At 42.5% G+C, this 27,436-nt stretch overlaps 1 protein-coding gene across 4 annotated transcripts; it reads right to left on the bottom strand.

Moving 5' to 3' along the window:
* Positions 1-1,696: 1,696 nt before the first annotated feature.
* On the bottom strand, positions 1,697-26,986 carry SNX16 (sorting nexin 16). 4 transcript variants are annotated; one of them, XM_070391965.1, is made up of 8 exons: positions 26,872-26,986; positions 25,144-25,606; positions 21,218-21,304; positions 17,798-17,946; positions 11,824-11,893; positions 4,842-4,978; positions 4,195-4,314; positions 1,697-3,543 (listed from the first exon to the last, which is right to left on the bottom strand). In XM_070391965.1, exons 2-8 carry the CDS (start codon positions 25,504-25,506, stop codon positions 3,447-3,449), a joined length of 1,023 nt encoding a protein of 340 aa, XP_070248066.1. In that variant the 5' UTR covers positions 25,507-25,606; positions 26,872-26,986; the 3' UTR covers positions 1,697-3,446. The 4 variants fall into 4 exon arrangements, with proteins under 4 accessions (XP_070248066.1, XP_070248065.1, XP_070248068.1 ...); XM_070391964.1 differs by having other exon boundaries at positions 4,885-4,978; XM_070391967.1 differs by lacking the exon at positions 4,195-4,314.
* Positions 26,987-27,436: the final 450 nt, after the last annotated feature.

Here is a 27,436-nt window from a genome sequence, read left to right as displayed (position 1 = left end):
AACTAACCGTGGTTGAAAACAGTGTTTTCTATCCAACCTTGCGAATCTGGTTACAAATGCGAAAATACTTTGATTCTTGATTGTTTGAATTCGTGTATGGGAAGGGCTGGCTGCAGACTCCAGAGCTATACGTGCACTTCTGACAGATTGGGTTCATGCCCCTGAGCCACATTGTTCCAGGGCCAGCTGTCCTTAGTTCCTCCCCTTCCCATTTCAGGGCGATGCAAACCTCTGCTGGGTTGGTTCGTCCTTGAGTGGTGTTTGCTGTGCAGGATCTGGAGGCCGGGGCCTGCAGGTGGGCTAATTCTAGAGGCTCCCCCAGTTATGGCCATGGTCACCCCAGGTGTGCTTTCATTCCATACTTTAGCAAAGGACTCGAGCCCCCATCAAGGCAGCATTGATACCTCTTAGCTTGCAGTTAGCGAGGCTGCACTTTACCTGAGGGGAAGTCACACCTGTCCTCCCTGTCTGTCACGGTAGAGCCCCACCTTCACCGCCTGATACATGGGCTGTCCTGTTTGGTGGTTTGCCGTGTGTGGGGACGGCAGTCCTTTTGTCAGTTCGCCAGTGGCAGTGGGGTCTGCTCTAATGTGAGGCTACAGTTAAAAGCATCACGTTCATCAGTACTGTGCCCTGGCCAAGAGCCTGCCGAGCGCCCGAGCCAGCATTGCCAAGTCTGCGTTCCGCAGGCTGCTCTGAAAGGCGCCTCTCAAGCAGCCATCAGCTCTGGGCGGGTATTGGCATCCGGGTGGTGCAGTGTGTGCCAGGACAGGCTGTGACAAGTTCCTACCTCACGTCGTCTGAAACACTCAAATCTGGGCTTTGTCAGAACACAAATACGTACGTTGTAGCAGAGCTTACCCAGGGAGGAGACTGGAGGTAAGAAAATAAGGCAGAAAAATGCAGTCCCGTCTGCGCACAAGGCTGACTCACCAGGCTTCGAGTAACGAGCCGATGTGGCTCAGAACCGCCCCAGAGCCCCAGGAGGGACAGCCATAGTCCTAAGATTAAAAAGAAGAACCGTCCATTGCTCAAGGTTTAAGTGGAGCTGAGACAAGGACTTTCCCAGGCAACACAGCCTTAGCCTCAAGGACACGGCCTGGAGACACAGCTCGCTGCCGGCCTTGCCAGGGGAAGCTGATTGCATGCAAGGAGGGGACGCAGACAGGCAGCTGTGTGGTCAGTGTTACTTGTGACGCTCTGTGAAAAGCTCCTGAGGACAAGTTAATTTTGCCTATTTCCTACTGATCTCCAAATCCCTCTATTCTTCTAAGTTACAAAATCCAAATCCTTCCTAGACTAAGGCCACTGTTCACTACATTGCAGACAGTTGAAGCAGACTAGGAAGATGGTTTAGCTGAGGAACATGGCGCGCTAGATAAATGTGCTTAAAATGGCGAGTGTCAGCATGGCAGACGAGTTTAAAATGCTGTTTCATGGTGGTACTACCTATACGTCAAGTGACTTTTTCAAAGGTTAAAGGATTACCCACAGGAGAGTTTTCTGCTTCAGTTTTGTTCAGTCTTTTATTAATGTTGGGGGCACTTGAAGTGCCTCCCCTTTTCAGAAAGACTTGCTATCAAGTGGAAAAGGCATCCCCATCGTGGGAAGCAGCCGCTGACTACCATCAAGTTCACACGACGGGCAGGGGAAGAGGACGTGGAGGCCGAGGGAGGGTATCAACATCGGACACAGCTTCTGTTGCACTGAGAAATAATTTATTAAACACATATAACACTGGGAATCAAATGCATTATAAAAGTAAAAAAGTAAATTCTATAAAGTGATAGTGGCTGACCTAATTCATAAGAGCTTTTCTTCACTCACCCCAAACTTTAATAACATCTTCCCAAAGGCCGGATTGTGGAAGTGTGTGGTTCACTTTAAACAGATGTGTAGTGTAATAGTATCTAGAATTTAGTGTAGATCATTGTTTCGTTAGACTAAAAAATCATATTAATTTAAACGACTGCTCTTTTTAAACCCTTTTTAAGCCTGGGAAAATGAGGGACGAGTGGAGCAGGTGTCGGTCCTCTGCCCCAGGACAGGGCACATCTCTGGCAGTCTGCGGAAAGCAGTCTGGGACAGAGCACCCCGGCGGCATTTTGACAGACTTTTAAAATGTGTGGAACTTTGTTAAAACCGTCTCCATTCCAGATCAAAGGCCAGCAGCAGCCACTGGACGTGTTCATCTGCGCGAGTGGAATTTTAAATAACCCGTCTTAGCACAGTCATCGAGACACGGCAATTCCAGCCGTGAACAGAACTGGGGCTGGCTACTCCACTTCCCAGCAAGTTCCCCTCAGTTTCCAGAAAGTACATGGAGTCCAATATACCAACTGGGATCTCAAAATGCTGCATGAGTACGGAGCTTATTAACAGCAATATGCAAAACAGTAGAAATAAAGTGAGTAACTTATTATAAAAATGAAACAAGGCACTTTTGACAACTGTCCGCGAAGCTGAAATGAACACTTTTTCCTAAAGCTGACTCACAGACCCCAGGAGACTTGTAAAAAGTGCAGGCCCTGACTCTACTAACTAAAGAAATTTACCAATTCAACTTGGCACGAAAGAGTTTAATTACCATAAAGTGCATCACTTGGCTAAATATATTAAAAAGAAAATCGGCCAAGAATAGATTATAGTAACATATTTACACATATGGGAATAAAAAGGCAATGCCAGGAGCCAACATAGTTAGGAACTTTGATATATAAGTCTTTTTTTTTTTCTTATAACTCCTTATTTACTCAGAATCTGTATTTTCAAACGAGTATGCCTTGATTAGCAAAAAGAGGTAGTGTTCTGAAAGAGGCAAACTCCTGATTCTACAGGTAAAGATTTAAGATGAAGATTATGTGGAAAATAAACAAGTATAACGATAACCTGGGATGCTTAGTATAGTATTTTGATATTAATGAATTATAGGCTATTTAAAATAAAGGCTATTTTATGTAATTACAGCTCTTTCAAATAATTTTCCTTTGGTACCAGAAAGTTTCCTACTTTTAAACAGCAGTTAACATTCTAAATAAGCAATTTCTATTTGGAGGTGGTAAACATGTCAATATTTAAAACAATTATTTACCACTGACTTAAAATGTCAGTGAAACTCTATCATGTCAGAGACACAAAGGAGTATGTGATAGCAACATGCAGTTCATGTCCATCTGACCAACATAACTGGTAATTTAAACACACATTAGTTTGGAGCAATATATTGGCAAAACACCAAAATAATTTATGCACACTATAAATACAAAGACTGAATAAAAGACAATTTAAAGCATCAGGGAATATATTTCCTATCCCAATAACTTCTCTTTATGTAAACTTTATACACATGCATTCTTGCTGTTTTCTGTAAATGCTTCAGTCTTTTCATTTTTCAACGTCGGCCGCTCTGCTGGGAAGCTGCAGAGACAGAGGGAGTGCCACGTGGTTCAGTCCTCCTCAGTATCGTAGGCCACTTCCGCCACTTCCACCTCCGCCGCACAGGCTTCGGCCTCACTGAGACGGCAGCGCGGCTTGTCACCAGCTCTGAGAAGAAAGAGACGCGTCAGTGTCAAGGCTGGTGAATGCTATCACCTTTAAAATGGAAGAACACTGGAATATTAATCAGAAATGTAACATTTTTCACCTGTCACTGCCAGAGAACTTTCTGGAGCTATATTTTTAATTCCTCAGCTCTCCCAACAATCACTTATCAATAAAAATCTAGTTTGTAATTACCCTACACACAAATTTGTTGTCATAATTATAGCTTAACCATTATCACTGAAGTATTAATAATTAACTTGGACTTATATGCAATAAAAATTCTATGGGCTTTAAAAAATATGATTTTTTGTCATTCTTGTCGTGTAGGCAGGGTGCTGGTGAGTATAGTGCCCACACTGAGAATGGAAAAAGAATGACATTGTGGCAGATCCAAGTAATTTATCAAGATTTACAAAAAAATTAACTGACTCACAGCCCAGTTCATCAGACATGGCTTCAGTTCCAGTGATAAGCAAACGTGCAGCGGGACGCCTGAGCCTCGTGTGTAGGACGGCCTAGAACACCATCCTCCTGTTTGCCCAGGAGGCTCAGGCTCAGGCGCAGCGAGTTCATAAAGATACTCTATCGAGTACTCTAACACTCTCCCTGCAATGCCGCAGGCTAGGCCGCAGCAGACGGAACATTCCACACCTGCACTCTTCAGCCAGGACTTCTGGCTCAGCCTCGAGCGCAGGCGCCGCCACCTTCGGGACACGCTCGCCTTCGGTGCCTGACCAGTGCGGTGGCTCCTCTCGGTCTGAACACAGCGCTCTGCAGGGAATGACAGCGCAGGTTAGCTCCTTCCCAACACTCGCCCGGCTGAGACGGTCACGGCAGGAAGACTGCAGCTCTCCTGATGGACACTGTCAAGTCTGAATGCAGTCACCCGGCTCACGCACTGCTGACGGGGAGTCACAGAAACACCCGCGTTCATGCTTAATTTAAAACGATTTTAGCATCAATACATGGTGACAAGAAGGCAAACGGGAAGTTTTGTATGTGAAAATTTGGCATACATGCCTAGAAACAAAGATACCATTTAAATAGCCACAATGAATAATGCTTATCCTGTCGAACAGGTAGTAGCTTATTATCCTGCTGTTTCCCATCCTTCAAATGTTCAGGCTCCTAAATAAATAATCAAAAGACAATTTTCTCAACTACAAGGAAGTACGCCTGAAGTCTCTGACTCCATTTGGAACTAGGAATTTCCTAAATCATATGAAAATACAAGGCGTCTCCCCCAGAGTAGTGCGAACTGACTTAGTCTGGCTAGAAGCACAGGTATGGCAACACACCTGATCCTGCTCTCTAGCGTGTCTATACGAAGTTGCTTCTCACCGAGCAGTTTCTTCAGCGACTCCACCTCTTTTTGTTTTTCAAGTAATTCTTTCTGAAAACGGTAGTTTGTGTCCTCTAAAGTTTCGCAGAAAGCCTTAGAAACAAACAAACAAAAATCATGTACAGGAAAAGAAAGTTAATTACGTATATAGTGTCTTTCTCAAGATCATGAGAAGTCAAGGAACATGGACAATCAAAATAGTAGGTTTGCAACTTAAACGACTTGTCTGTACCTTTTCTTAGCTCTTTGTCTGAGGAGAATATGTGATAGATCTTTCAGTGTAGAATAAAAAATTACTAACCACCACTGTATGAGTTTTTATTCTCCTTTGTCTGTTTTTGCCCTGTCCTAAATAATTATATTTAAAAAAAAACACCTGAGGCTATTGATTTCATTTGTATTAGTTCGGTGAGTAAACAGTAAATCTAAAAGAATCTACAAACTAATGAGAGATTTAACCAAGGATGTGACATATGAAATAAATATACAAAAATCAATAATATAAAATTAGAATAAAAATATCAATTATGATATAAAAACACAGTTTCTATAGCTTCCCTTAGAAGTTTAAGAAAAAAATTTAAACCTTTATTGAAGGACTTAAAAAAAAATAGACCTAAGTAAGCAAAGATCTCACAGGAAGATTCACTCCTATGAAGACAGTACTCTTCAAAATTATGGAAGAGAATGTAGTCAACTTAAAGAACAAGGCAGGGAACCCTAACTTGCCAGACAGAGATGCTAAAGCCACAGTAATGAACAAACCATGGACTGAACAAACAGGCAACCTCAACAAAAAAACCCAAAATGATGAGAGAGAGAGAGAGAGGAGGGAGAGAGAGAGAGAGAGAGAGAGAGAGAGAGAGAGAGAGAGAGAGAGAGAAAGATTCTGGATTTGAAAAGTATAATAATTGAAATGAAAAATCAACAGCAGCCTGGAGATGTCAGACTGAATCAGTGAACTTGAAGATGGATCAACATAGAAACTGTCCAACTTGAAGAACAGAGGAAAAACAATGACTTAAGAAAAAAGACCAGCACCTCAGAAACATGAAGTGCAATATACAGTGTACAAACAGAAGAAAAACCAAGATGGCGGCATGGGTAAACACCGGAGAGTGCTGCCTCGCACAACCACTTCAGGAATACAACTAAAAGACTGAATGGACATCATCCAGAACCACAGGAAGGCTGGCTGAGTGGAAATTCTACAACTAGAAGGAAAGAGAAAAGCATACCGAGACTCAGAGGAGGTGCATGCGGAGAGGGCTGGCGGCTGAGGACACGGTTGTCTTTTTCAATTGGGAGAGAGTCTCAAGCTCTGAGCTCCAGCTCTGGGCGAGTCTCTGGGGACCCAGACTCATACGAGAGAAACTGGACTGTCTGGCATTGGTGGGAACTTGAGGGCGGCTTTCTCTCAGAGGTGCTTGCAGCGTTTGCCGGGACACTGAGAAGCTGGGCCTCTGAGGGCAGCCATAGCTGCTTGCTCCACCCTGTTGATGCCCTGGGACCCCGCCCCGTCCACGTCCACCGCAAGCCGCAAGCACCGCAAGCTGCAAGCCAAGCACAGAGGCTTTTGCATATGAAAGGCCTGGCCCTTTGCAATCTGCAAATTACCTAACAAATTGCAGCCTCAGGCAGAGGCTAGATTAGCACCTCCTTAGAGATCCAGGAGCAAGTGTGCCCGGTGGTCAGAGTGGGACCATCCAGATTGCAGCTCCTCGGATCCATAAAGGACACATTCAGGGGGTAGACTCAGTGAGCACCAAAGCCCCATGGAAGCAAGTCTTGCCCTGGAGGGGTGTCTCCAGCACAGAAGTTCTCCCACTGCAGACACAGCTGATTCTCACAGCCAATTGGCCTGGAGGTCAATTCCTCCCAGTGATACCTACAACAATCAAGGCTTAACTACAACAAGACTGTGCACAAAGCCCACAAGGGGGTGCACCAAGAGTGTCCACCTCAGGTAATTGGGGAGGCTGAGCCACTGGGCCCTATAGGACATCTAGCACAGAAAGCCACTCTATCAACACAGGGAAGCAGCCAAAATGCGGAGACAAAGAAACAGTACACAAATGACAGAAATGGAGGAAAGCAAACTATTGGATATAGAGTTCAAAACCACACTTTTAAGGTTTTTCAAGAACTTTCTAGAAACAAATTTAGTAAGACCCTCAAAAAGACGGATGAGACCGCCGATAAATGTAGTGAGATCCTCAAGAAATCTAGTGAGACCATCGAGGGTATGAAAAAGGACCAACTAGAAATTAAGCATACACTGACTGAAATAAAGGATATTATGCAGAGTTCCAACAGCAGACTAGAGGATCGCAAGAATCAAGCCAAAGATTTGAAATACGAAGAAGCAAAAAACACCCAAACGGAAAAGCAAAACGAAAAAAGAATCCAAAATATGAAGATAGTGTAAGGAGCCTCTGAGACAGCTTCAAGCTACCAACATCCGAATTATAGGGGTGCCAGAAGAAGAGAGACAGCAAGATATTGAAAACCTATTTGAAGAAATAATGACAGAAAACTTCCCCTACCTGGTGAAAGAAACAGACTTACAAGTCTAGGAAGCGCAGAGAATCCCAAGCAAGAGGAATCCAAAGAGGACCACACCAAGACACATCATAATTAAAATGCCAAGAGCAAAAGACAAAGAGAGACTCTTAAAAGCAGCAAGAGAAAGACAGTCAATTACCTACAAGGGAGTACCCATAGGACTGTCAGCTGATTTCTCAACAGAAACTTTGCAGGCCAGAGGGAGTGGCAAGAAATATTCAAAGTGATGAATACCAAGAACCTAAAACCAAGATTACTTTATCCAGCAAAGCTATCATTCAGAATTGAAGGTCAGATAAAGAGCTTCACAGATAAGGAAAAGCTAAAGGAGTTCATCACCAGCAAACCAGTATTATAAGAAATGCTGAAAGGTATCCTTTAAGAAGAGGAAGAAGAAGAAAAAGGTAAAGATACAAATTATGAACAACAAATACACATCTATCAACAAGCGAATCTAAAAATCAAGTGAATAAATAATCTGATGAACAAAATAAACTGGTGACTATAATAGAATCAGGGGCATAGAAAGGGAGTGGACTAACTATTCTTGGGGGGAAAAGGGGTTGGGGGATGTGGGAAGAGACTGGACAAAAATCGTACACCTATGGATGAGGACAGTGGGGGGGGGGTGAGGGCAGAGGGCGGGGTGGGAACTGGGTGGAGGGGAGCTATGGGGGGAAAAAAGAGAAACAACTGTAATAATCTGAACAATAAAGATTTAATTATTTAAAGAAAAAAAAATAAAGTGTACAAACATACATGTAACAGGAATCCCCCAGAAGGAGAAGGGTGGAAGAAAAGGACTGAAAAATTATTTGAACAAATGATAGCCAACAACTTTCCAGGTCTGATGTTGAGCATTAATCTGCCAAATCCAAGAAGCTCAATGAGCCAAAGTATGGAAAACACAAAGAGATGGATACCTCAATACATCATAATCAAGCTGCTGAAAGCCAAAGAAACAATCCATCTGAAAAGCAGAAGGGCACAATGACCCATCGTGTAGAGGAACGACAATAATCAAAGGCAGACTTTCAGCAGGAACAGTGGCATCCGGAAGACATTGGGATGACACCGAATAGCGAAGGAAAAAGACCTGTTAACACACTATGCTTCGAAAATGAACATTCTCAGAAGAACAAAGACTGAGAATTTGTTGCCAGCAGACCTGCCCTACGAGAGATATTACATGAAAGCCTTGAAGCTGAAAGGATTGACTGATACCAAACGATAACACCAATCCACAGGAAGAAAATAGTAAATCTATGAGTAAAGATAGAAGAGTGTGTAAAATGCTTTTCCTCATTTTTTCCTCTCAAGTCCTTTAAAAGACAAAAGATTGTGAAAAGAAATAATTACTGCACTGTATTGTTATGCATAGGTTATAAAATATACAACTGCAGCAACACAGAGGGAAAGGCAAAGAGAACAGTTTGGAGCCAAGTGTTTAATTCCTTGGAATTAAGTTTTATTCTGAAGTAGACTGCGTTAAGATGAACACTATAATACCTCGAGCAGACTAAGAAATAACTAAGAAAAAAGTGAAAATTTCTACCGAGGAATCAAAATGGCACATTATTTGTTTCACACAATTCAGTTAGGCAGTTCAGGGGAAGACCCAAACCCATGAGAAAGAGAGGAAACAAATTGCAAAATGGCAGACGTACAAGGCAGATATGTCAGCGTCTATAAAAGACCAACACCCAGCCATATGCCATGGAGACGGACAGACTTCAGACTGACAGACACAAACAGCTTAAAGCAAAGCATGGGAAAAGCTACGCCATGTCAACAGGAGCCATGAGAGTGGCAGTAAATAGGACTGTGGTGTTGACATGAGGACAGGGAACTAGATCAATGAAGAAAATTAAAAGTCCTTTTATTTTCATTTGACTTTTGATAAAGGTTTCAACACAAATCAGTCAAGGGAGTGACACAATTAGATATCTATAGGAACTTAAGACTCTAACCTCACACCTTACAAAAACATTAGTATGGGATTAGGCCAGAGACCTAAACTATAAAACTTCTAAGAAAAAAAGTAGGAAAAAAATCTTTGTGACCCTGTATTAGGCAAAGAGTTCTTATGATACAACATAAAAAGCATAAGCCATAAAATAATAAAATGAACTTCATTAAAATTAAAAACATTAACACTTCACCCTAACCAGTTTGGCTCAGTGGAGAGAGAGTCAGCCTGCGGACTCAAGGGTCCCAGGTTCGATTCCGGTCAAGGGCATGTACCTTGGTTGCGGGCACATCCCCAGGAGGGAGTGTGCAGGAGGCAGCTGATCGATGTCTCTCTCTCTCTCATCGATGTTTCTAACTCTCTATCCCTCTCCCTTCCTCTCTGTAAAAAAAATCAATAAAACATATTAAAAAACATTAACACTTCAAAAGACCAATAAGAAGTTGAAAAGACACATACAGACTGGGAGAAAATATTTATAAATGATGTATCTGATAAAGGACTTGTCTCCAAAATAAAGAACTCTTACAACTCAATAAGACAAACTAAAAAAATGAGCAAAAGGCTTAAGTAGACAATTCATCAAAGAAAACATGAATGGCTAAAAAGCCCATGAAAAAGTGATCAACATAAAAACATCATTAGGGAAATGCAAATTAAAACTATGAAATACCACTACACACCCACGAGAACGGCTGTAATCCAAAAGACAGATAACATATTATTATTTCATCAATGCTCTGGTCATTCAGAGCATGCCCTCGCCTCACTCCTCTCTCTGCAGCCTCTCTCCCACTATCTCTGCACACACTTGGTGCAGGCACGTGTAGGACAATAGGGAGTGGTGGGGACTGGAGGGTGCTTGCTCTGTTGAAAAGGGCAGACAGCTCATCCTGAGATACTTGAAGCCTCTGGGAAGGAGACCCAGTGGCCACAGCTCTACCGATCTTCCAAGAGGAGCTGGGATGTAAATTTTAAATGTAAAATCACCCTAATTTTTAAAGCCTAGGAAAAAAGAAGAAAAAATATTTGTGAGGAAACTGGAACTTCATACACTCCTGGAGGGAATGTAAAATGGTACAGACATTTTAGGAAACACTTTGTAAGTTTCCTAAAAAAGTTAAACATGATTTGCCATGTAACCAAATATTCCTCTCCTAGGAATCAACTCAAAAGAAATGAAAGCACGGTCCACAAAAGGCTGTTCCTAACAGCGCAGACCGGAAACAACCCCACTGTCCCTCAGTGGGGACTGGGTAAGCAAGATGTGGTGTATGTATACACTGGAGAACCATTCAGTAATAAAATATTGATAGAGGCTATAATGCAGATGACCCTCAAAAACATTATGCTATGTAAAAGAAACTAGATGCAAATATTGTTTTTATATATACAGGATGTATATAATGTTATAAATACCGTACATATAAAATTATATAACTGAGTACTGATCTTATATAGGCGCACACACATACATACATATATATATAGTGTGACTGCATTTATATGAAATATCCAGAAAAGGCAAATTTGCGAGTGAAAGCAGACCAGCGGCTGTCAGGGGCTGGGGGCAAGGGCTGCACAACGGCTATAGGATTTTTCCAGGTGATGGGAGTTTCTAAAACTGGATTATGGCAGAGCTCTAAAAATGTACTAAAATTGTTAAATTGTACATTCACAATGGAAAAGCAAATAGCAACTTTTATGGATAAAGACTTCAATAAAGCTGTTTCTAAAAAGCCATGGTATTCACTCTAATACAAAGAACTGACTCAGTTTAATTGAAAACATTACAAACCTACCAATTAAATCTGTTCCATTTAAGCACCATTAAACATTTGGGGAAAAAACTCAGAGAAAAATTCTAGCTAATCTATTATTACGAAATCTGCTTGGATAATCTAGCCAATTGCTTCAAGAAATAGGCCACGTTAACACGTCAATTAGTGTAATCTGAGCAGCATCAGCCCGGGCTGAACTGATAAGAAGACAATACCTTCTACCTCTGAAAGTGAGTTTTCACTTTGATTTCACCTGTAGGTTCCTGACTTTGATACTCAGATGGAAGGAAATTCAACATACAAATAGTACTTTTAAATGCAGTAAAACAAATTTGCAAATAATTTTTTTTGAAATAGTACAAATAAAGAGGATATAATGCAGGACTTAATTTTAGAGCTGCGCTGATGACGTGACATCTATGAGTTTTATGTTTTCACTGAACCAGGTACATGCATTTCATTGAAAGAAACCTCTGACTCAAACACTAAAAAGCTTTCTGTGCAAAACCCCCATGGTCTGCAGTTATGATATTCTGCTGTTTGCTATGCCATCCCAGGAACAATGCAGTTACTGTGCTGAGTTATTGTTCCTCTCTTCATGCGACATACAACACGGCACTCACCCTGCTTTCTTCCAGGCTATCGAATGGACCTGGTGGATCGTCCAGACAAAGAAACTCTCTCACCGCCAGGCTTTTCACAGGGAAAAGAAAATTAGCTGGGGTACAAGTAAGTTTACCAAAGACTGCAAAAAGCAAGTTACTTTGGAGCTATACAGTGTTTTAAGCAAGTTGGCTGCTGATATACCAAAATAAACGAGCTGGGTTATGTGGCTTCATGAAAGTAACCAAATATAAACATAAAATATATAGAAAATGCAGAGCTTTCAAACTATTTTCTAAGATCTTATGAACATACATAGAGATGGAGAATTTATGCTACTTAAAAACTACAGGACATAAAACATAATTCGGAATAACACTAAAGGGACCAGTCTAAATGGTGAATAGATAAGAGATGATATCTTTTCAAAGGAATGTCAGCTTGAAGTAGTCTAAAAATGGCACTATCCTGTTATGGAGAAATACTATTTCTAACTTATACTTCATTTGTTTCTTTTTTAGGAGATACATCTAAAGTAACATCTAAAGTATTTACTCTGAAAAAAGTTAAGAATTTTCTTGCAATCTTTTTTGTTATACTACTTTACTTAAAATATTTTTTCTTAAAGAGTTCAAGGGGAAAATTCTGACCATGCCGTTGCTGAATTACCATAACTTTTGAAATAATGAAATATGGTATTGTTATGTTTAAGCTCTGGAATTATCAGAAATAGGGTAAGAGTGTAGAAAATTAAGCTCCCTTTTTACAAAAATAGTCCACTCTCTAAAAGAAACTTTGGACAGACACAACTCTGTGCATGTTAAATCATAAATGTGGATATTTACCTTTTAAGGCATAAGGGACAGGAACGTAACTTCTAATGCACTTTATAAAGGAGACGCTGACCTTTGCTAAAAAGGGAATGGGGACTTCGAGTCCAGTTCAGGCCAGATAGGTTGATGACAACAGGGGATGGCCATGAAGAGAAAAATGGAATTTTTAGTGAAATGTTCCCAAAGAAAAATAACCTGAATTAATATAGAGGAGCAGTGTCAAGAAAGCAATCCAGAAGATCTGAAAGAAGAGCACATTTCTGGGCTGTAAAATCTTGACAATATAAGTAATAAAACACACACACAGTCAAGGACACAGAGGAAACTGGAGTACCCATACCCAGGGAAGAACAGAGGCGGAAGGGATCCTAATGTGGTGGAGCGTTAAGCATCCATGGCTTGCTTTTTATCCCTTTAATGTGTTCGGCCAAGAAACACCTCCCGGAATGGGGACTATTCCGTCCTGTGTTTGAACCGCTGAAACGTATCCCTTCCCTGAGCTGGGACTTTCCTCCTGGCAGCTTCTATTCATGAGTCAGCTCTGCTTTTTGGAACCACTCAAGATAAATCTAAGTCCTTCTTCATATGATAACCCTAAAATATGTCAACAGTGTTATATTTCCTCTAACCTCACGTCTTCTCCACGAAGCAATACTGATACACCAACATTTCCTTTCCTTTTCATATCACAAACTTAATTGACTACTTAAAGCTTACAGGGTCTCTGCATTCATGAAGCCAATATTTTTTCCAGACTTACTGAGGTATAATTACAAATGCACACATTTAACATGTACAGCTTGATTTGATATATGCATACGCTGTGAACGGCAATCAAGCTAATTGACGTTTACATTATCTCACATTTTCAAAGTACGTTGTACACACAGGGCAACATATTCAATTTTATTTAATTTTCACAACAATCATGTACAGTGAGGATGGCACTATTTCCAATTTTACAAATGACAACAAAGTCCAGAGAGGTAAGACTCCTCAAGGTCACACAGCACAGCCTGGTAGAGGCAGCTCTTAAATCTCTTCCAAGTATAAACATGTGCCTTTTTCTACCTGTCAATTCTCTTCCCTTCTATTTTGGTTCATTTGGATTCTCTCCCCTTGCCAGGCACCTCCCTCACCACACTCAACCTGCCTGTGCCCCTTGCTGATCGAGGTTTCTGGAACACTGCTGGTGATCTGACAGCACCAGAGAACAGGACCACCTTCGTTCTTTTGGTTTGGATGTTATACTTCCCACCTACCCATTATTTATATCGGAAAACCATCTGTTAGGCAGAAATGAGCTACAGGAAATAAATTATCTCGAGACTGAGAAGTCAAAAGTTTGGATGAAACCCTGAGATAATGGCTTTTAATATTGAAAAGCAAAGTGCTGTGAGCAGTGTGGGGAAGGGCCTTTTAAATACTTTCCGTGTTTGACAACCTAACATAAGACATTATTTTTTCATGGGCTTAGACCCTGGATGCCCTCATCCTTTAGTAACAGTTTTATGTTCACAAATTACTCTAATCACTGGAAAGCTGTTGCTGGAAAAGAAAATGTGAGTAAGGGAACTCATGTCTCTTTTTATACCTATAGTTTATAGTAGCAACTCAGCCACGATCAGCAGTGATGCCAACAGGGACTTGGCTATAAGAATCTGTTTTTGGAGAGGCTTTTCCATTTCATTCTCCTTCCTAAAAATCCTCATGACCTAGGGCTCAGCAGAGCTCTACTCAGATGAAACCCAATGGACTCTCTAAGTGTTTTTTTTTTAAACATCACCTGAGGATATGTTTATTGATATTTTAGAGAGAGAAAGGAAGGAAGTAGAGAGAGAGGGAGAGAGGGAGGGAGGGAGGGAGGGAGGGAGAGAGGGAGGAAGGAAAGAAGGAAACACTCCAAACAACTGAGCCACCCGGCCAGGGCTATGGGGCTAAGTTTTTTTCCAGTATAGTTCTGAGTTCTATTCCATGCCCTGCTTTCTTTAATCTGCAGCATTAAGGATGAAATTTAAACTGGTTTTGCAACTCTGACTTACAAAACACTTTTCAGTGGCTTATATATATATTCCTTCTGCTTCAAAGGCCTGGGAGAGGCGCGTCGTACTCCCCAGCTGGGCCTGCCAAGCAGAGGGACAGGTGCTCCCGGAGACGGTGCTGGAGGAGCAAGTTCCTCCTCAGAAGTCCTGATGCCCTTCTCCCTGGAGAAGGAGCCCTTGCCCTGCGTGCTGACTGGAGAAGCTTTAGACCTGACAGGCGTCTGACTGCCACATGCCCGGTTCTGCTCAGTGACTTCCCATATGCTATCAACATGTCCTTTAGAAATAAATGAAGTGAGTTCAAATCAAATATACCAGCGTCTATGTTATCATAGAGTCTATGGCTTAAACAGAAGTCATTTTATTTATTTTTAATAGAAGTTATTAAAAAAAAAGGTCTTATACTTTTTAAAAAAATTTCCTACTGACAAGTTCTACTCCATCCCTAATCTCTCTCCTGTATTCAATCCTTTACACCAGTGGTTCTCAACCTGTGGGTTGAGACCCCTTTGGCAGTTGAATGACCCTTTCACAGGGGTCGCCTAAGACCATCCTGCATATCAGATATTTACATTACGATTCATAACAGTAGCAACATTACAGTTATGAAGTAGCAACGAAAATAATTTTATGATTGAGGAACTGTGTTTAAAGGGCCAGAAGGTTGAGAACCACTGCTTTACACGGTGCTTCTCTTGGATGTGATGATGAAGTAAGTAAAGCACCAGGACAGGAGAGAAAGTGCCTGACTGAGGGAATACCCCACACTTGGAACTAAAGGTGAGGCAAGCTCAGCAATATCCAGTCCCTTTCTGTTACCTAGAGCAGCGGTCGCCAACCAGTGGAGTGGGTGGTGAGGTCCGAAAGGTTGGCGACCGCTGACGGAGAACCGTCTTAGGACTAGGAAACCAGAGATAAATCAGGACCAGTGCTGCCTCACCTGGCCTGAAGAGGAGCCACGGGTGGCCTCCTTCCGCCTGTCTATCATCCCGGCAAATGTGCCTTAACTTAAACTCTTCCTTTGATCCTCTTAAGGTTTTACTGTATTTTCAAACTTCTTAAAAAACTGCTCCATCCAGTGAACCTTCTCCTCCTATTTACTGCTTTATTTTCCTTTTTTCTTTCATAGGTATGAATCAGTTTACATTTTACAATTATAAAAAAGACCAGTCATTTAATAGCCAAATGTGCTCTTTATCTTAAATATTATACTTTAAAAGGAAAAAACACCCTTAAAGCTAATGCTGACAATTCATTAAGAGGTCAATTAAAAATTAGGTAGAAAAATGTACTAAAAATACTAGATACTAATTCTGTCAAAACAAGATTAGGCACCAAAGGTCACTGCATGAAAGTATTATTGAGGGATTTCAGACAGAAATATCAGTTAGCATTTCCCATTATTCTCCACCAGTTAAAAGAAATATTTTAAAAAAATGACATTAAATGCCACCCTGAGGGTAGGCATCGGGATTGGGGATCGAGCTGGTGACAGTGGGGGTCACAGTGTGGGAGCTGGCTTGTGGGTGTGGAGCTCATGTTTGGCTTCCCGTGGGGGCCTAGTTCAGACCGTGATGATCTCACCTAGTTACTTTAGCCCATGTGTGCCCGATGCTCAGCCTTATTCCTTCTAATCCAGAACAGTACTTCAAACCCCAATGTTACTTCAAACCTAGCTGAAACCCACCCAGCCTCCTCCAGCAAGAGGGAGCACAGCCAAGATCTTGGTGTGGCATAAAGCCCCGCAGGTGGTCAGGAAAGCCAGGCCCTGAGGAAGTGGAGTTTTTACTGGGCGCTGAAGGATGTATAGGCGTTGTCTAGGCCAGGAGTGTGAGACATTGCCTCTCCAGGGAGGCCCTAAGGGACAATGGAGCAAGGTGACTGTGCTGACGGACAGAGGATGACAACAAAACATGAAGTCAGAAAGACAGGCAGGGAGGCAAGGAGCAGGATGAGGTAAACTGCATTAGAAAAGATCTCTGTGCTGCCAACGGGCACGGGAGTCCGAGTGGATGAGAGAGACCAGGAGAAAGTTCCGCAATAAGCAAGGGGAGGTAACAACACTCATCAATAACTCGGGGTTGATGGAGGGATGTGGGGAGCAGGCAGAGTTGAGTGGAATTTAAAACATAAAGGAAGGGATAAGGGGCACTGGGTAGACAGCTGCTGGTTTTTGGGGGGAATTCTGGAGAGTCAGCTGTTGAGTCTGTTTTCGGTTCAGGTCACTGTGAGATACCGGGTTGTCAAGGAGCAACGGCATGTGGACCTAAGAGGGGTCTGGCTGGCAGTTCCTTTCTTAAGGAAAGTGAGGGTGGCAGGCAGAGGCCTCAGGCGGCCATCACGCTTGGGCAGCAACATTAAGAAGCACGATGTGTATTACGTGTAATGGGTGATATAAGAAACCGAGAAAAAGGGGTGAACAAAGTGAGACAGGATGGCTTTGTTTCCCATCCTATGTGACAAACTTTTAGAGTTATAGACACAGGTATCTGTATATGCCATCGCTGCCTTGCAAATGCTCTCTACTTTTTTTTCAAAATAGTTTTAATTTACTTGATAATTTAAGTTCCAAAATTAGATACCCAGCTGGTACTAAATCACAAAGCAATTTTCTTGTAAATATATTGAGAAGCAAAAAACCCATATAGACCCTTTCTCTCCCTTTATAATGGTTCTTGGTATTTTTGATTGACCTTCTATATAAATTAACTCAATTTCACAATTTTCATATTTTTACATTACTTTGAAAAAACATAAAATATATTACCCTCAAAATTATATAGTGTCATATTAGCCAAAAATATGAAGGCCACTTTGTTTAAATGATTGCTAAAATACTAAAAACTAAATATCAAGTTAGCAGTTGAGTGGTCTGAATAGACAATATGCTGAATTTTTAACTTTGCTGACTTGTAAAAGTGTTAATACAAATCAAACACCAAATAGTACTTACTGAAAAAAAGCAAGAAAATTCCAGGCAGTGTTTGTTAGTGGACAAGTAATTATGCCTGTTTTATAGATTTTGTTCCCTTGCGTTAACTATGGTCCTAGACTTATTCTTCTGTTTTAACTAGTTGTTGAAATGCATTTATAACCTCTTATTTCAGTCTGTTACATACCAGTGCGCAATGTCCTTGTGAGCTATTAAATTTTGAAGAAATGCTTGCAATCCTAACTTTCTATCTTCTAAAAAGTCGGCATTGTAATTATCTTTAAACCAGCGTTTTGGTGGAAGTGCTAATCGAAAGCCTGGAAACATCTCTTTTAACTGAAAAAGAAGAAAAAAGAACATACATTGTTCAACTTTGTCATACCAAGTCTACAAATCTCTCCTGTTGACTAGGTACAACTGCTCATGAAATAAGCTTAAAATAGAAGAACTGAATCCAGCAAAGCTTTCTGCACCTTGTTTTGCTTCTTGACTTCTCCCAGGTGTGTACACACAGGAGTTACAGTTGCTCCACATCCTTGTCAACACTTGCATTGTCTGTCTTTTCAATGGTGGCCATTCTAGTGGGTGTGAAGTAGCTTTCACCTTGGCTTTAATTTGGGTGGCTATGTTGACAAATGGTGCTTATTTGCATCTGCATATCTTCTTTGGGGAATTATCTATTAAACACTTTAGATCCTTCACTTTTTAGAAAAAAAATTAGTTATTTGTATTTTTGTTAAATTGTAAGAGTTCTTTTTATACTCCAGATATAAGTCCTTTCTCATATGTATGACAAATATTTTCTCCCAGATTGTGACCCATTTTAACACTCTTCACAGAGCATATATTTAAAATTTTAATGTTATTGAATTCACCCACTTTTGTCTTTTATGGATCATGCTTTTTTAGATCCTAAGAAATCTTTGCTCACTCGAAGGTTGCAAGGATATTCTTGTATGTTTTCTCCTGGACATTTATAGTTTTAGCTTCTACATTTTGGATTATGATCCATTTTGCATGTTTGGCTTAAATTTTACTTTCTTAGGGAGAGATTTTTCCAACCTGCTAAGCTGTGTTAGATTTGCCTTTATACACTCTGTTCAAGTAACTAACTGTGTAACAAGTCACCTCAAAACACAGTGACTTAGAGAACCATTTATGAGGCCATGGACTCTGTGGGCGCAGTGAGGCTGGCTTATCTCCATTCCACAACGAGCTGGGAACTCAGCTGGAAGATCTGAAGGTGGGAGCTGGAATCACCTGAAGTTCACGCCCACATGTGTAGAAAATGATGCTGGCTGCTGGCTGAGGCCTTAGCTGTGGTATCAGCCACAACCTTAACATGGAATGTCTTGGACTTTCTCACAGCATAGAAGCTGGGCTTCAAGGGGGAACATCCAAGACAGGAAGTCAAGATGAAGCTGTGTGCTCTGTATGACCTGGCTCAGACAGGCAGCATCAGTGCCTCTGTCCTTTATTGGCTGAGTAGCCCAAGGTCACCCAGGTTCAAGGGAGAGGGGATATAGATTCAACCCCTTGATGGTCAGTGGCAAGATTCTGGAAGAGCATATGAGACTGAAAGCATTGCTGTGAACATTTTTAGAAAAGACAACCTACTACAAATTCAAAAATCACCACCTTATTTTTAAATGACATTTATCACAATGTAAATAACGTTTATTGAATTTTGGACTCTCCTAGACTAGTGATTCTAAACCTTGGTTGCACACTGGAATCACCCAAGGAGCTGTGAAAGGTATTAATGACTACGTCCTACCTCTGACAGGTTTGCATTTAATTAGCTGGGGTGTCGCCTGGGAACTAATTTTAAGAAGCCTTCCAAGGAAGTCCAAGGACAGCTGAGGTACCCTAACCGGTTTGGCTCAATGGATAGAGTGTTGGCCTGCGGACTGAAGGGCCCCAGGTTCGATTCCGGGCAAGGGCATGTACCTTGGTTGCGGGCACATCCCCAGTAGGGGGTGTGCAGGAGGCAGCTGATCCATGTTTCTCTCTCATCGATGTGTCTAACTCTCTATCCCTCTCCCTTCCTCTCTGTAAAAGATCAATAAAATATATATTTTTAAAAAAAGGACAGCTGAGGTTGAAAGCCATGTGACTGCTCCGAGATGATTCTGTCGTACTCACTGCTGCATCCCTCGTGCCCAGCGTGGTGCCTGCTGCGCTCTAAGCAGTCAGTAGTCTGTGTTCTGTAAGTGCAAGAGCGAAATAAAACCACGTACACTCACGTTTCTGTTCTTAAATGTAAAACTGAATGCCACAAGGTAAGAAACAGGACTGACCAAAGGGAAAATCCACAGCGTAAAACGTTAAAAAAATCATGTTTTGTCTATATTTCTATAAATATGTGAAGATAAAACAAAGAAGCAAAAACTAGAAAGCAACTTGGACTACTAAAAACCTTGATTTAATTTCAAGATGTAGTTAGATATTTTTGGTCTTGGAATTTTATTATTTAATGTTTGTAGTGAAAATAATAAAAGGCGTGAAGGGGAAATAAAAAATCTTTTCATTAAGTTTGAGCATTAAAATTTAAATGTCCCATATGACCACATGCATAGTTAGGCGTTTTTCCTCCTTTAAAATTATCCTTAGAGGACGATGTCCCACAATTAACTCCTCACAAAGTGTTTATATTATGGGTACTTTGTACTATAGATTATGGGTAATTAACAACTTTATTTTGAATAAAGTACAATTTGGAAACTATACATTAGCTTAAAATAACTTTAATAAATGCTAGTTTTTATCTTTCATTACATTAAAACAACACATTTCCTGCAAAAATGACATCATAACAGGCATTTGATGTTTCTATAAACAAGTTTCCAAAAAGGACCCATGACCTCTGCCCCGGTGCTACTGCTGTGATTTCGCCACCTTTCCCAGTAAAAGGGATTCTGCAGCTGTAACTGGGATCACTGGTGGCTGACTGGAGCACAGGGACATTATCTGTGAGCCTAGTCTCATCACAGGAGCACTTTCAGTTGTGCTTCCTTGTGCTGGTGGCAGAGGAGAAAGTCCGAGATGCCAGCAGCAGGCCTGGGCTCCCTGGCTGGGCTGCTGTCGGGCAGGCACAGGGCTGGAGAGTGGCTCCCGGAGCTAAGCACCACCTCTGGCTGACAACCAGCAAGGGCGCAGGGACCTCAGCCTTACAACCCCGACAAAGAGAACTCTGCCAACAGCCTGAATGAGCCTGGAAGCTGATTCTTTCCCGAAGCCTCCAGATAAGAGTCCAGTGGAGCCAAGAGCTTAATACTGACCATGTCTGAGCCTCAGCAGCTGACCCAGCTGAGCCCACTCAAATCACACCAGATAATGAACAGGTGCATCTTAATTGTATTTGTGCTAATAAGGTTAAGATTTTCACATTTTTAGTTTTTGTTTTCAAAAAAGAAAGTTATGTGTAGAGATGGGACTTCAGGCTATTAAAGTGAAATGAAACGGTATTTTCTTAGGAACTAGCAAAGGGTTGTCTTCATTTAAATAATTCACAAGGAAGAAAAAACACAAATATAACAGATGAATTGTGTGAAACAGATAATAATTCAAAACTGAAAAGCTAGTTTTAGATTAGTTAAGTACTTACTTTATCATTAAGCCTGGAGAAGTCCGTGTATCTTCTGAAAACTACCCAGCTTTCTTCCGGGTTTTTCTTTACTTGTATCTTATATACCTACAGTAGGGGAGGGTTAAAGATATGTGTAAAGATATTTAAAAATTCAAATCAAATATCTAAAAAACATTTACTCGACAATCTAGGTCCTAACAATTACTATGTAAAAAAATCAGAAATAATTTAAAACCTGAAATGTACAAATATTTGATGTTGGCACAAAAAGCAAGATTTTTTTCTTAAGAAACAAGACTTTGATAAATCTGTGACAAAATGCCTTTTTTGGGGCACACTAATAATAAATGAACTTATCAGTTTCCAAAATATATTTTATGCCACATATTTTAAATAAAAAGAATAACTCGTGCCTAAAAAAAGCTATGAAACACAGCCACTCTTGTCTTATACAATCAAATTAATTTTTAAACTCAACACTACAAGGCAAAATTTTGAAATAAACTTGATGTTTTAATCTTCAGAGCTGAAATACAAGCTAAAAAATATCCACATTAGATAAAAGTTTACATTTCTATAGTTATGCACAATTATCTAGGCTATTGAATAGAAAAACTTGTTTGAAGCATGTCACTATTTTAAAAAGCTTACAATAAGAATGACTAGATTCTATCTTTTAAAATATATTTCTTTGTTGATTTCAGAGAGGAAAGGAAAGGGAGAGATAGAAACACCAATGATGAGAGAGAATCATTGATCGGCTGCCTCCTGCACACTCCCCACTGAGGATCGAGCCCCCAACCCAGGCATGTGCCCTTGGCCGGAATCGAACCCAGGACCCTTCAGTCCTCAGGCTGACGCTCTATCCACTGAGCCAAGCCGGCTAGGGCTAGATTCTATTTTTCATAAGTATAATTTTAGAGTTTATTATGAGGAAGTACTTTTTATAACAGAATCTCAAGGAAAATGTGGTAATTTCTGGTACAGTATTTTGGGCTAAGCTATGAAGACGACAGCATCTGCCAAATGACGGACATTCTTCTAACAGGTAACTTGTCCTGAAGTCGGCTGTGCAATAACTTCCCACTGTGGCTCTGAAGCTGCACTTCAGCCGCGAGGCTGCTGGCCACCTAAACGTGGCCAGTCCACGTGGACAGTGCTGACTGTACAGGGACCGCACACCAACTTAGTCTCCCCCCTTACAGACAGACGTCTTTCAGCTTTTAAGGGGAGGACATAAGGGTGACAGATGAATCCTTTAACTTTGAAGTAAAACACAAGTGATTTATCTGTGTAACATATAAAAGTGAGGACCCTTTAAAGTGTTCAGAAAGTCCTGATCTGAGATAATTGTAAGGGGGATCAAAGGTCATAGTGCCTGGCACTCAACAGGTTCTCAAAAAATGTTAAATGAACCACTAAACGAACAGGACTAATCTTTTATCTGCTGTTACCCCTTCCTCTTTGAGGTCTTGAAAGACTATGTGCCACTGCCATAAATTTGCCTGGGAACTTGCATTTTCACACACATCACCTCGATGAGTCAATGTGAGGATATGAACCACTAGTTTATTACAATTTTGAAAATCACTCTAAAAAAGGTCAGGCCCGGCTGGCTTGGCTCAGTGGTTGAACATCAACCTAATGAAGCAGGAGTTCATGGTTTGATTCCCAGTCAGGGCACATACCCTGGTTGCGGGTTCGATCCTTAGTGTGGGGCGTGCAGGAGGCAGCTGATCAATGATTCTCTCTCATCATTGATGTTTCTATCTCTCCCTCTCTGAAATCAATAAAAATATATTAAAATTTTTTTAAAAAAAAGTCAGGTTCATGAAGATTTCTCAACACATCATCACTCTTACGATAATTTAACTGTAAAGATTGTCTCTTCATAAATTTTCTGAATGTTTTTTTTCTTGCAGGTCTTCTGTACCAGTGGTTCTCAACCTTCTGGCCCTTTAAATACAGTTCCTCATGTTGTGACCCAACCATAAAATTATTTTTGTTGCTACTTCATAACTGTAATGTTGCTATTGTTATGAATCGTAATGTAAATATCTGATATGCAGGATGTTAGGTGACCCCTGTGAAAGGGTTGTTCGACCGCCAAAGGGGTCGTGACCCACAGGTTGAGAACCGCTGTGTACTGCTGTAAATCTGCAGGATGAAATGGCATAAACATATAAACTCGACCTCAAAGAAATACAAGAGAAAGAACAGGCTTTTTCAACTGATATGTGAATTCGCAAAGTTGCTGTATACATAACCACATAAGCCGGAAAAATACAAACTAGCAAAGAACCAAAAAAAAGCAAAAGCAATTGAGAACATCCAACATCCACACCTACACATAAATCTAACCAAAAGGTGTCAGACCTCTGCCCTGAAAACTACAGAACGTCATTATAAAGAACAAATGACTAAGTAAAGGACTGAGTTCACAGATTCCAATGCAGTACTGTAAAGGTGTCTGTTTTGCCAGCTTGGTCTGGGTTCGACCCAATCCCAATGCCAAGGGTCCGGAGCAGCCACAGTCCTGCAGCACACCACAGCTGGAGCACGAGGGCTGCCAGCAGCAAGGCCTACCAAGAAGCTTTAACACTCAGGACTGGGGAATTGGCAAAGGAGGGGAAAACGGAACCCGGAAACAGACCCACACATTTACGATCATCTGATCTGTGTCATAAGCAACATGCAAATGCAGAGGAGAAAGAGTGGTCTTCTCAATAAAAGCCTGCTCACTGGAACGCACGTGGAGAAAGAAAGGCCTTGACCCTGCCCCACACCATGGAAAACACTTAATTCCAGATGGTTTTCAGATCTAAGTATGAAAGGCCCAACAATAAAGCTTTCAGAAGAAAACACAGGACATTGTCCAGAGGGAGTAGGCAGATTTTAAAAAGTGCTGACCATGTAAGAAAAAGTTCATAAACTGGACTACATTAAAAGTAAGAACCTTTATTTATCAAATGCATCACTAAGGGAGTGAAAAGGCAAAGCAGAGAGTGAGATGATATGATACATGTTCTGAAAAAAGACTTATTTCCCAAATGCACAGAAAACTATGCATAGATAAAGTGGAAAAGATCTTGAACAGACTCTTCACAAAAGAGAATACCCAAATGGACAAAAATGCCTTCGATTTAATTAGTCATTAAGAAATGCAAATTTAGACCACAAGGTGATATCACTCTACCCACTGGAATCGCCAACATGAAAAAGATGGAAAGCACCCTATGTTGGGAAGGTATGGAGTAGCTGGAACTTCATACACAGCCTACGAGTGTAAATTCGTACAACCTTTCTGGTACATTGACCGTATCTTCTAAAGTTGGGTATATGGTCCAGCAATTTCATTCCTCGGCTGGTATCAAACAGAAATGCATCTATGAGCTTACTGAGTGACAAGTACTAAAAGGTTCACAGCAGTAGTACTTTCAAGAGCCTCAAACTGGAAATTATCCAAGTGCCCTGCCACCGGAGGATGGATGAACATTCACGTAAAGGAATAGTATCAGTAATAAAAATGTGCTACCTAGGGTTACATGCAAGGTCAAGGAGGAGTCTCACAAACACAATGCTGAAGAAACACACCCAAGAGTACGCGCTCCACGATTCCACTTTCACAAGGTACAGGTGTGGGCAACATTCACGAAGCCTGTCAGCAAAGAGGGTGCTCCCTGGAGGAGAGCCTGGTGGTGGTTCTGGATGCTAGTTACACTCTTTCTTGACCTGTGTGCTGGTCTCACACATATGTCTGGTTTGTGCCAATTCATTCAAGTAAAACAAAAGTTTACTACAATGACAGAATTTGGAGTGTAAAAACCACGTGAATTTCATCTTTAGGAAATTACATACTAACGTCAATCAATTTAACACAAGTGTAGAATAAGGTGAGTCAGTCTTTCACTTTCTACGGGTGTGCAGCAAAGGTCAATACTCACAGTGAATTTCGCTCTTTCTTCCATCACTTCATAACCCAGAATAGTAGGGGTAGAAGGCCTATCTTCCAAATTCGCTGTTTCGGGATTCTGCTCTTCACTTTCTCTTGGTCTAGTGCAAGAATCGGCATTTGTAAACGTAGTCCGAAGGAGGGGGCTGCTACAGACGGATGAGGCGCTATCCCTTTGACCAGGTGCACTGGTCTGTTTCCTGGTTCCTGTATTTGAGTCTTCCAACTGGCCTTTGGAAGAGTTTGAGCTTGTTGAGAGGCTCCCCAAAGAGGAACTTCTTTGGTTTCTGCTGGTTGTGAAGCTGGAAGCAGAACTCCCGATGGGCATGGGAACTGGGACGTAAGGAGTTGCCATCTTCTTCGGGGCTTTGCAACAAACCTGCACACTGCTGAGCCCAAGCACTTAGAGAACAACTGATGTGCAATCCATTATCTTCTTCTTGGGAATTTGCTATCTAAACATGAGAAGAACATATTGAAAGACTGTTTTAACCTGCAGCATTATCCAAAAGAAAACACAATGTTCATATCCATTTCTCTTAATTTTGTGACACTTTATTATTACTTTATTTGGAATGAAAACAGGCCCCAAATCTCTTCTTTTAACTGCAAAATGTCATCTCAAAGGACTCTCATTTGCAAGGCAAAGAAAGCACAACTACTCCACGCCCCTTTCCCCCCACTCTATTTCTTGGTGACAGATTTTTGCAATGTTTATTTCAACCTTCCTGAGGCTTTATTTTCGGCCGACAGTCCTGACCGTACTATACAGGGCACAGGGAGGGAAGGTAAATGATTCTCATCACCTTTTGACTTAATTAGGGAAATTCTAAAAAACCACCCAAAGGAATTAAGTGAGCCAGAAGCTCAGACGCTACAAATAGCAACTGCTCTTAAAGGAACAGGTCATCAAGTCCTGGATCGAATGCATCTGAAAAAACACCACCAACTTGGTCAAATGAAATAATCAGACAAGCTCCAATGAACATGAAGCTTGTCGCCACCAAGATGAAATGACTCCAAGTTTGAATGTTCTCCCTCCTTTCCAGATGCCCACGGATTCCGCCATGCCGCAAGCCGGGGCACAGACAGCTGTGCACAGCGCAAACGCTAACTTCGCTGTCAGCAGACCTCGCTGATCTTATCTCAGAATAATTTCATAACAACCCGAGAAAAAGGGTTGCCACTAAGATGGTAAATAAGCAGCTGAGAGCCAGTCGCCACTGCAGACCAGCGACGGGGCTGCCTGTCCGACGGCAACCGGCAACCGCAGCGGCGAGGAAGGCGGGGAGGGGCGGCTCGCCCCGGGGCCGGTGCCCGAGCGAGAGTTAGCCCAGCACGTGGCTGCAGGCAGCCCTCCCGCCCGCGGTCAGGACCTGGGCTCCGCAGCGTCCCGGGTCCGCCCGGTCTGCAGCCTCAGCCCGCCCACGGCCCGCGGGGCCGCCCGGCGCCCAGACCCACCCGGAAACCCTCGGGCAGGTGCGGGGCGAGCCGGAGCCACGCGCGGGGACAGGAGTGGGCGGCGAGGGCAGCGGGGACACCAGGCGCAGCCCGCCCCGCCGGGGTCCCAGGCCCCACGACGGTCGCGCCCTCGCCGCCCTGCGCCCGCGGGGTCGGCGGTGGCCCGGGTGCCGCGCGGCGCCCTCCCGCGAGCCCGCCCGCCCCGGGGCGCAGGTGTCGCCGCACGCGCGCCCGGGACCCTCCGCGGCCCCGTGCCCACCTGAGCCACTCCGCGATCCCCTCCAGCACGCTCGCCGGGACGGTCACCCCGACCTCCGGCGCCGGGCTCCGGGTCCCCACCCACGCCGCGCGCGTCCTCACGTGACCCGCAGCCTGCAGCTCCCGCTCCTGCCGCCTGCCCGGAGCCCGCGCCGCGGAACGAGGGGCGGGGCGACCGCACACCCGGAAGCGACGTCACACGAGCCCCGCCCCCGGAGGCGGGGACAGGGGCTGGGCCAGGGTTCTGGCAGCTGGCATGACCCTGGTTTTGTGGTAAGAGTTCTTTCCCTCTGCCCTGGTTTATTCGTATACATTTAGAGAAACTCGGGCTGGGATCTGGTTTGCCCGACTGGGAATGAGAAGGCGACCATTCCCAGGAGGAGCTGAGGCCAACGGTGGGCTGGGCCCCTGCTTTGCATCATGGGACTTGTAGTCTTCACCAGCTTGGGCTGGTTCTGGCAGGTAATAGGTGGTTTTCCAGACTTAGCAGCGCTTTAAGGGATGACAATCGATTCTGAGAGTGGGAAGACACAGCTCTGCACTGCAGCCTATTTGTCCTACACAAT

The sequence above is a fragment of the Myotis yumanensis genome, unplaced genomic scaffold, assembly GCF_028538775.1.
Source record: "Myotis yumanensis isolate MYYU_CA2020_CCGP unplaced genomic scaffold, mMyoYum1.0.hap1 SCAF_15, whole genome shotgun sequence".
NCBI lineage: Eukaryota > Metazoa > Chordata > Mammalia > Chiroptera > Vespertilionidae > Myotis > Myotis yumanensis.
The sequence above is the reverse complement of the archived record's forward strand: the minus strand, read 5'-3'. Positions and strand labels throughout refer to the sequence as shown.

What these genes read in the sequence shown, in the direction of transcription:
- SNX16 (XM_070391964.1), bottom strand. Translation starts at nt 25,506, where the DNA reads ATGGCAACTCCTTACGTCCCAGTTCCCATGCCCATCGGGAGTTCTGCT. An exon ending in AAGAAAGAGCGAAATTCACT is followed by an intron (nt 21,305 to 25,143) that starts GTGAGTATTGAC and finishes CCCCTACTGTAG; the next exon opens with GTATATAAGATACAAGTAAA. An exon ending in CACAAGGACATTGCGCACTG is followed by an intron (nt 11,894 to 17,797) that starts GTATGTAACAGA and finishes CCCTGTGAAAAG; the next exon opens with CCTGGCGGTGAGAGAGTTTC.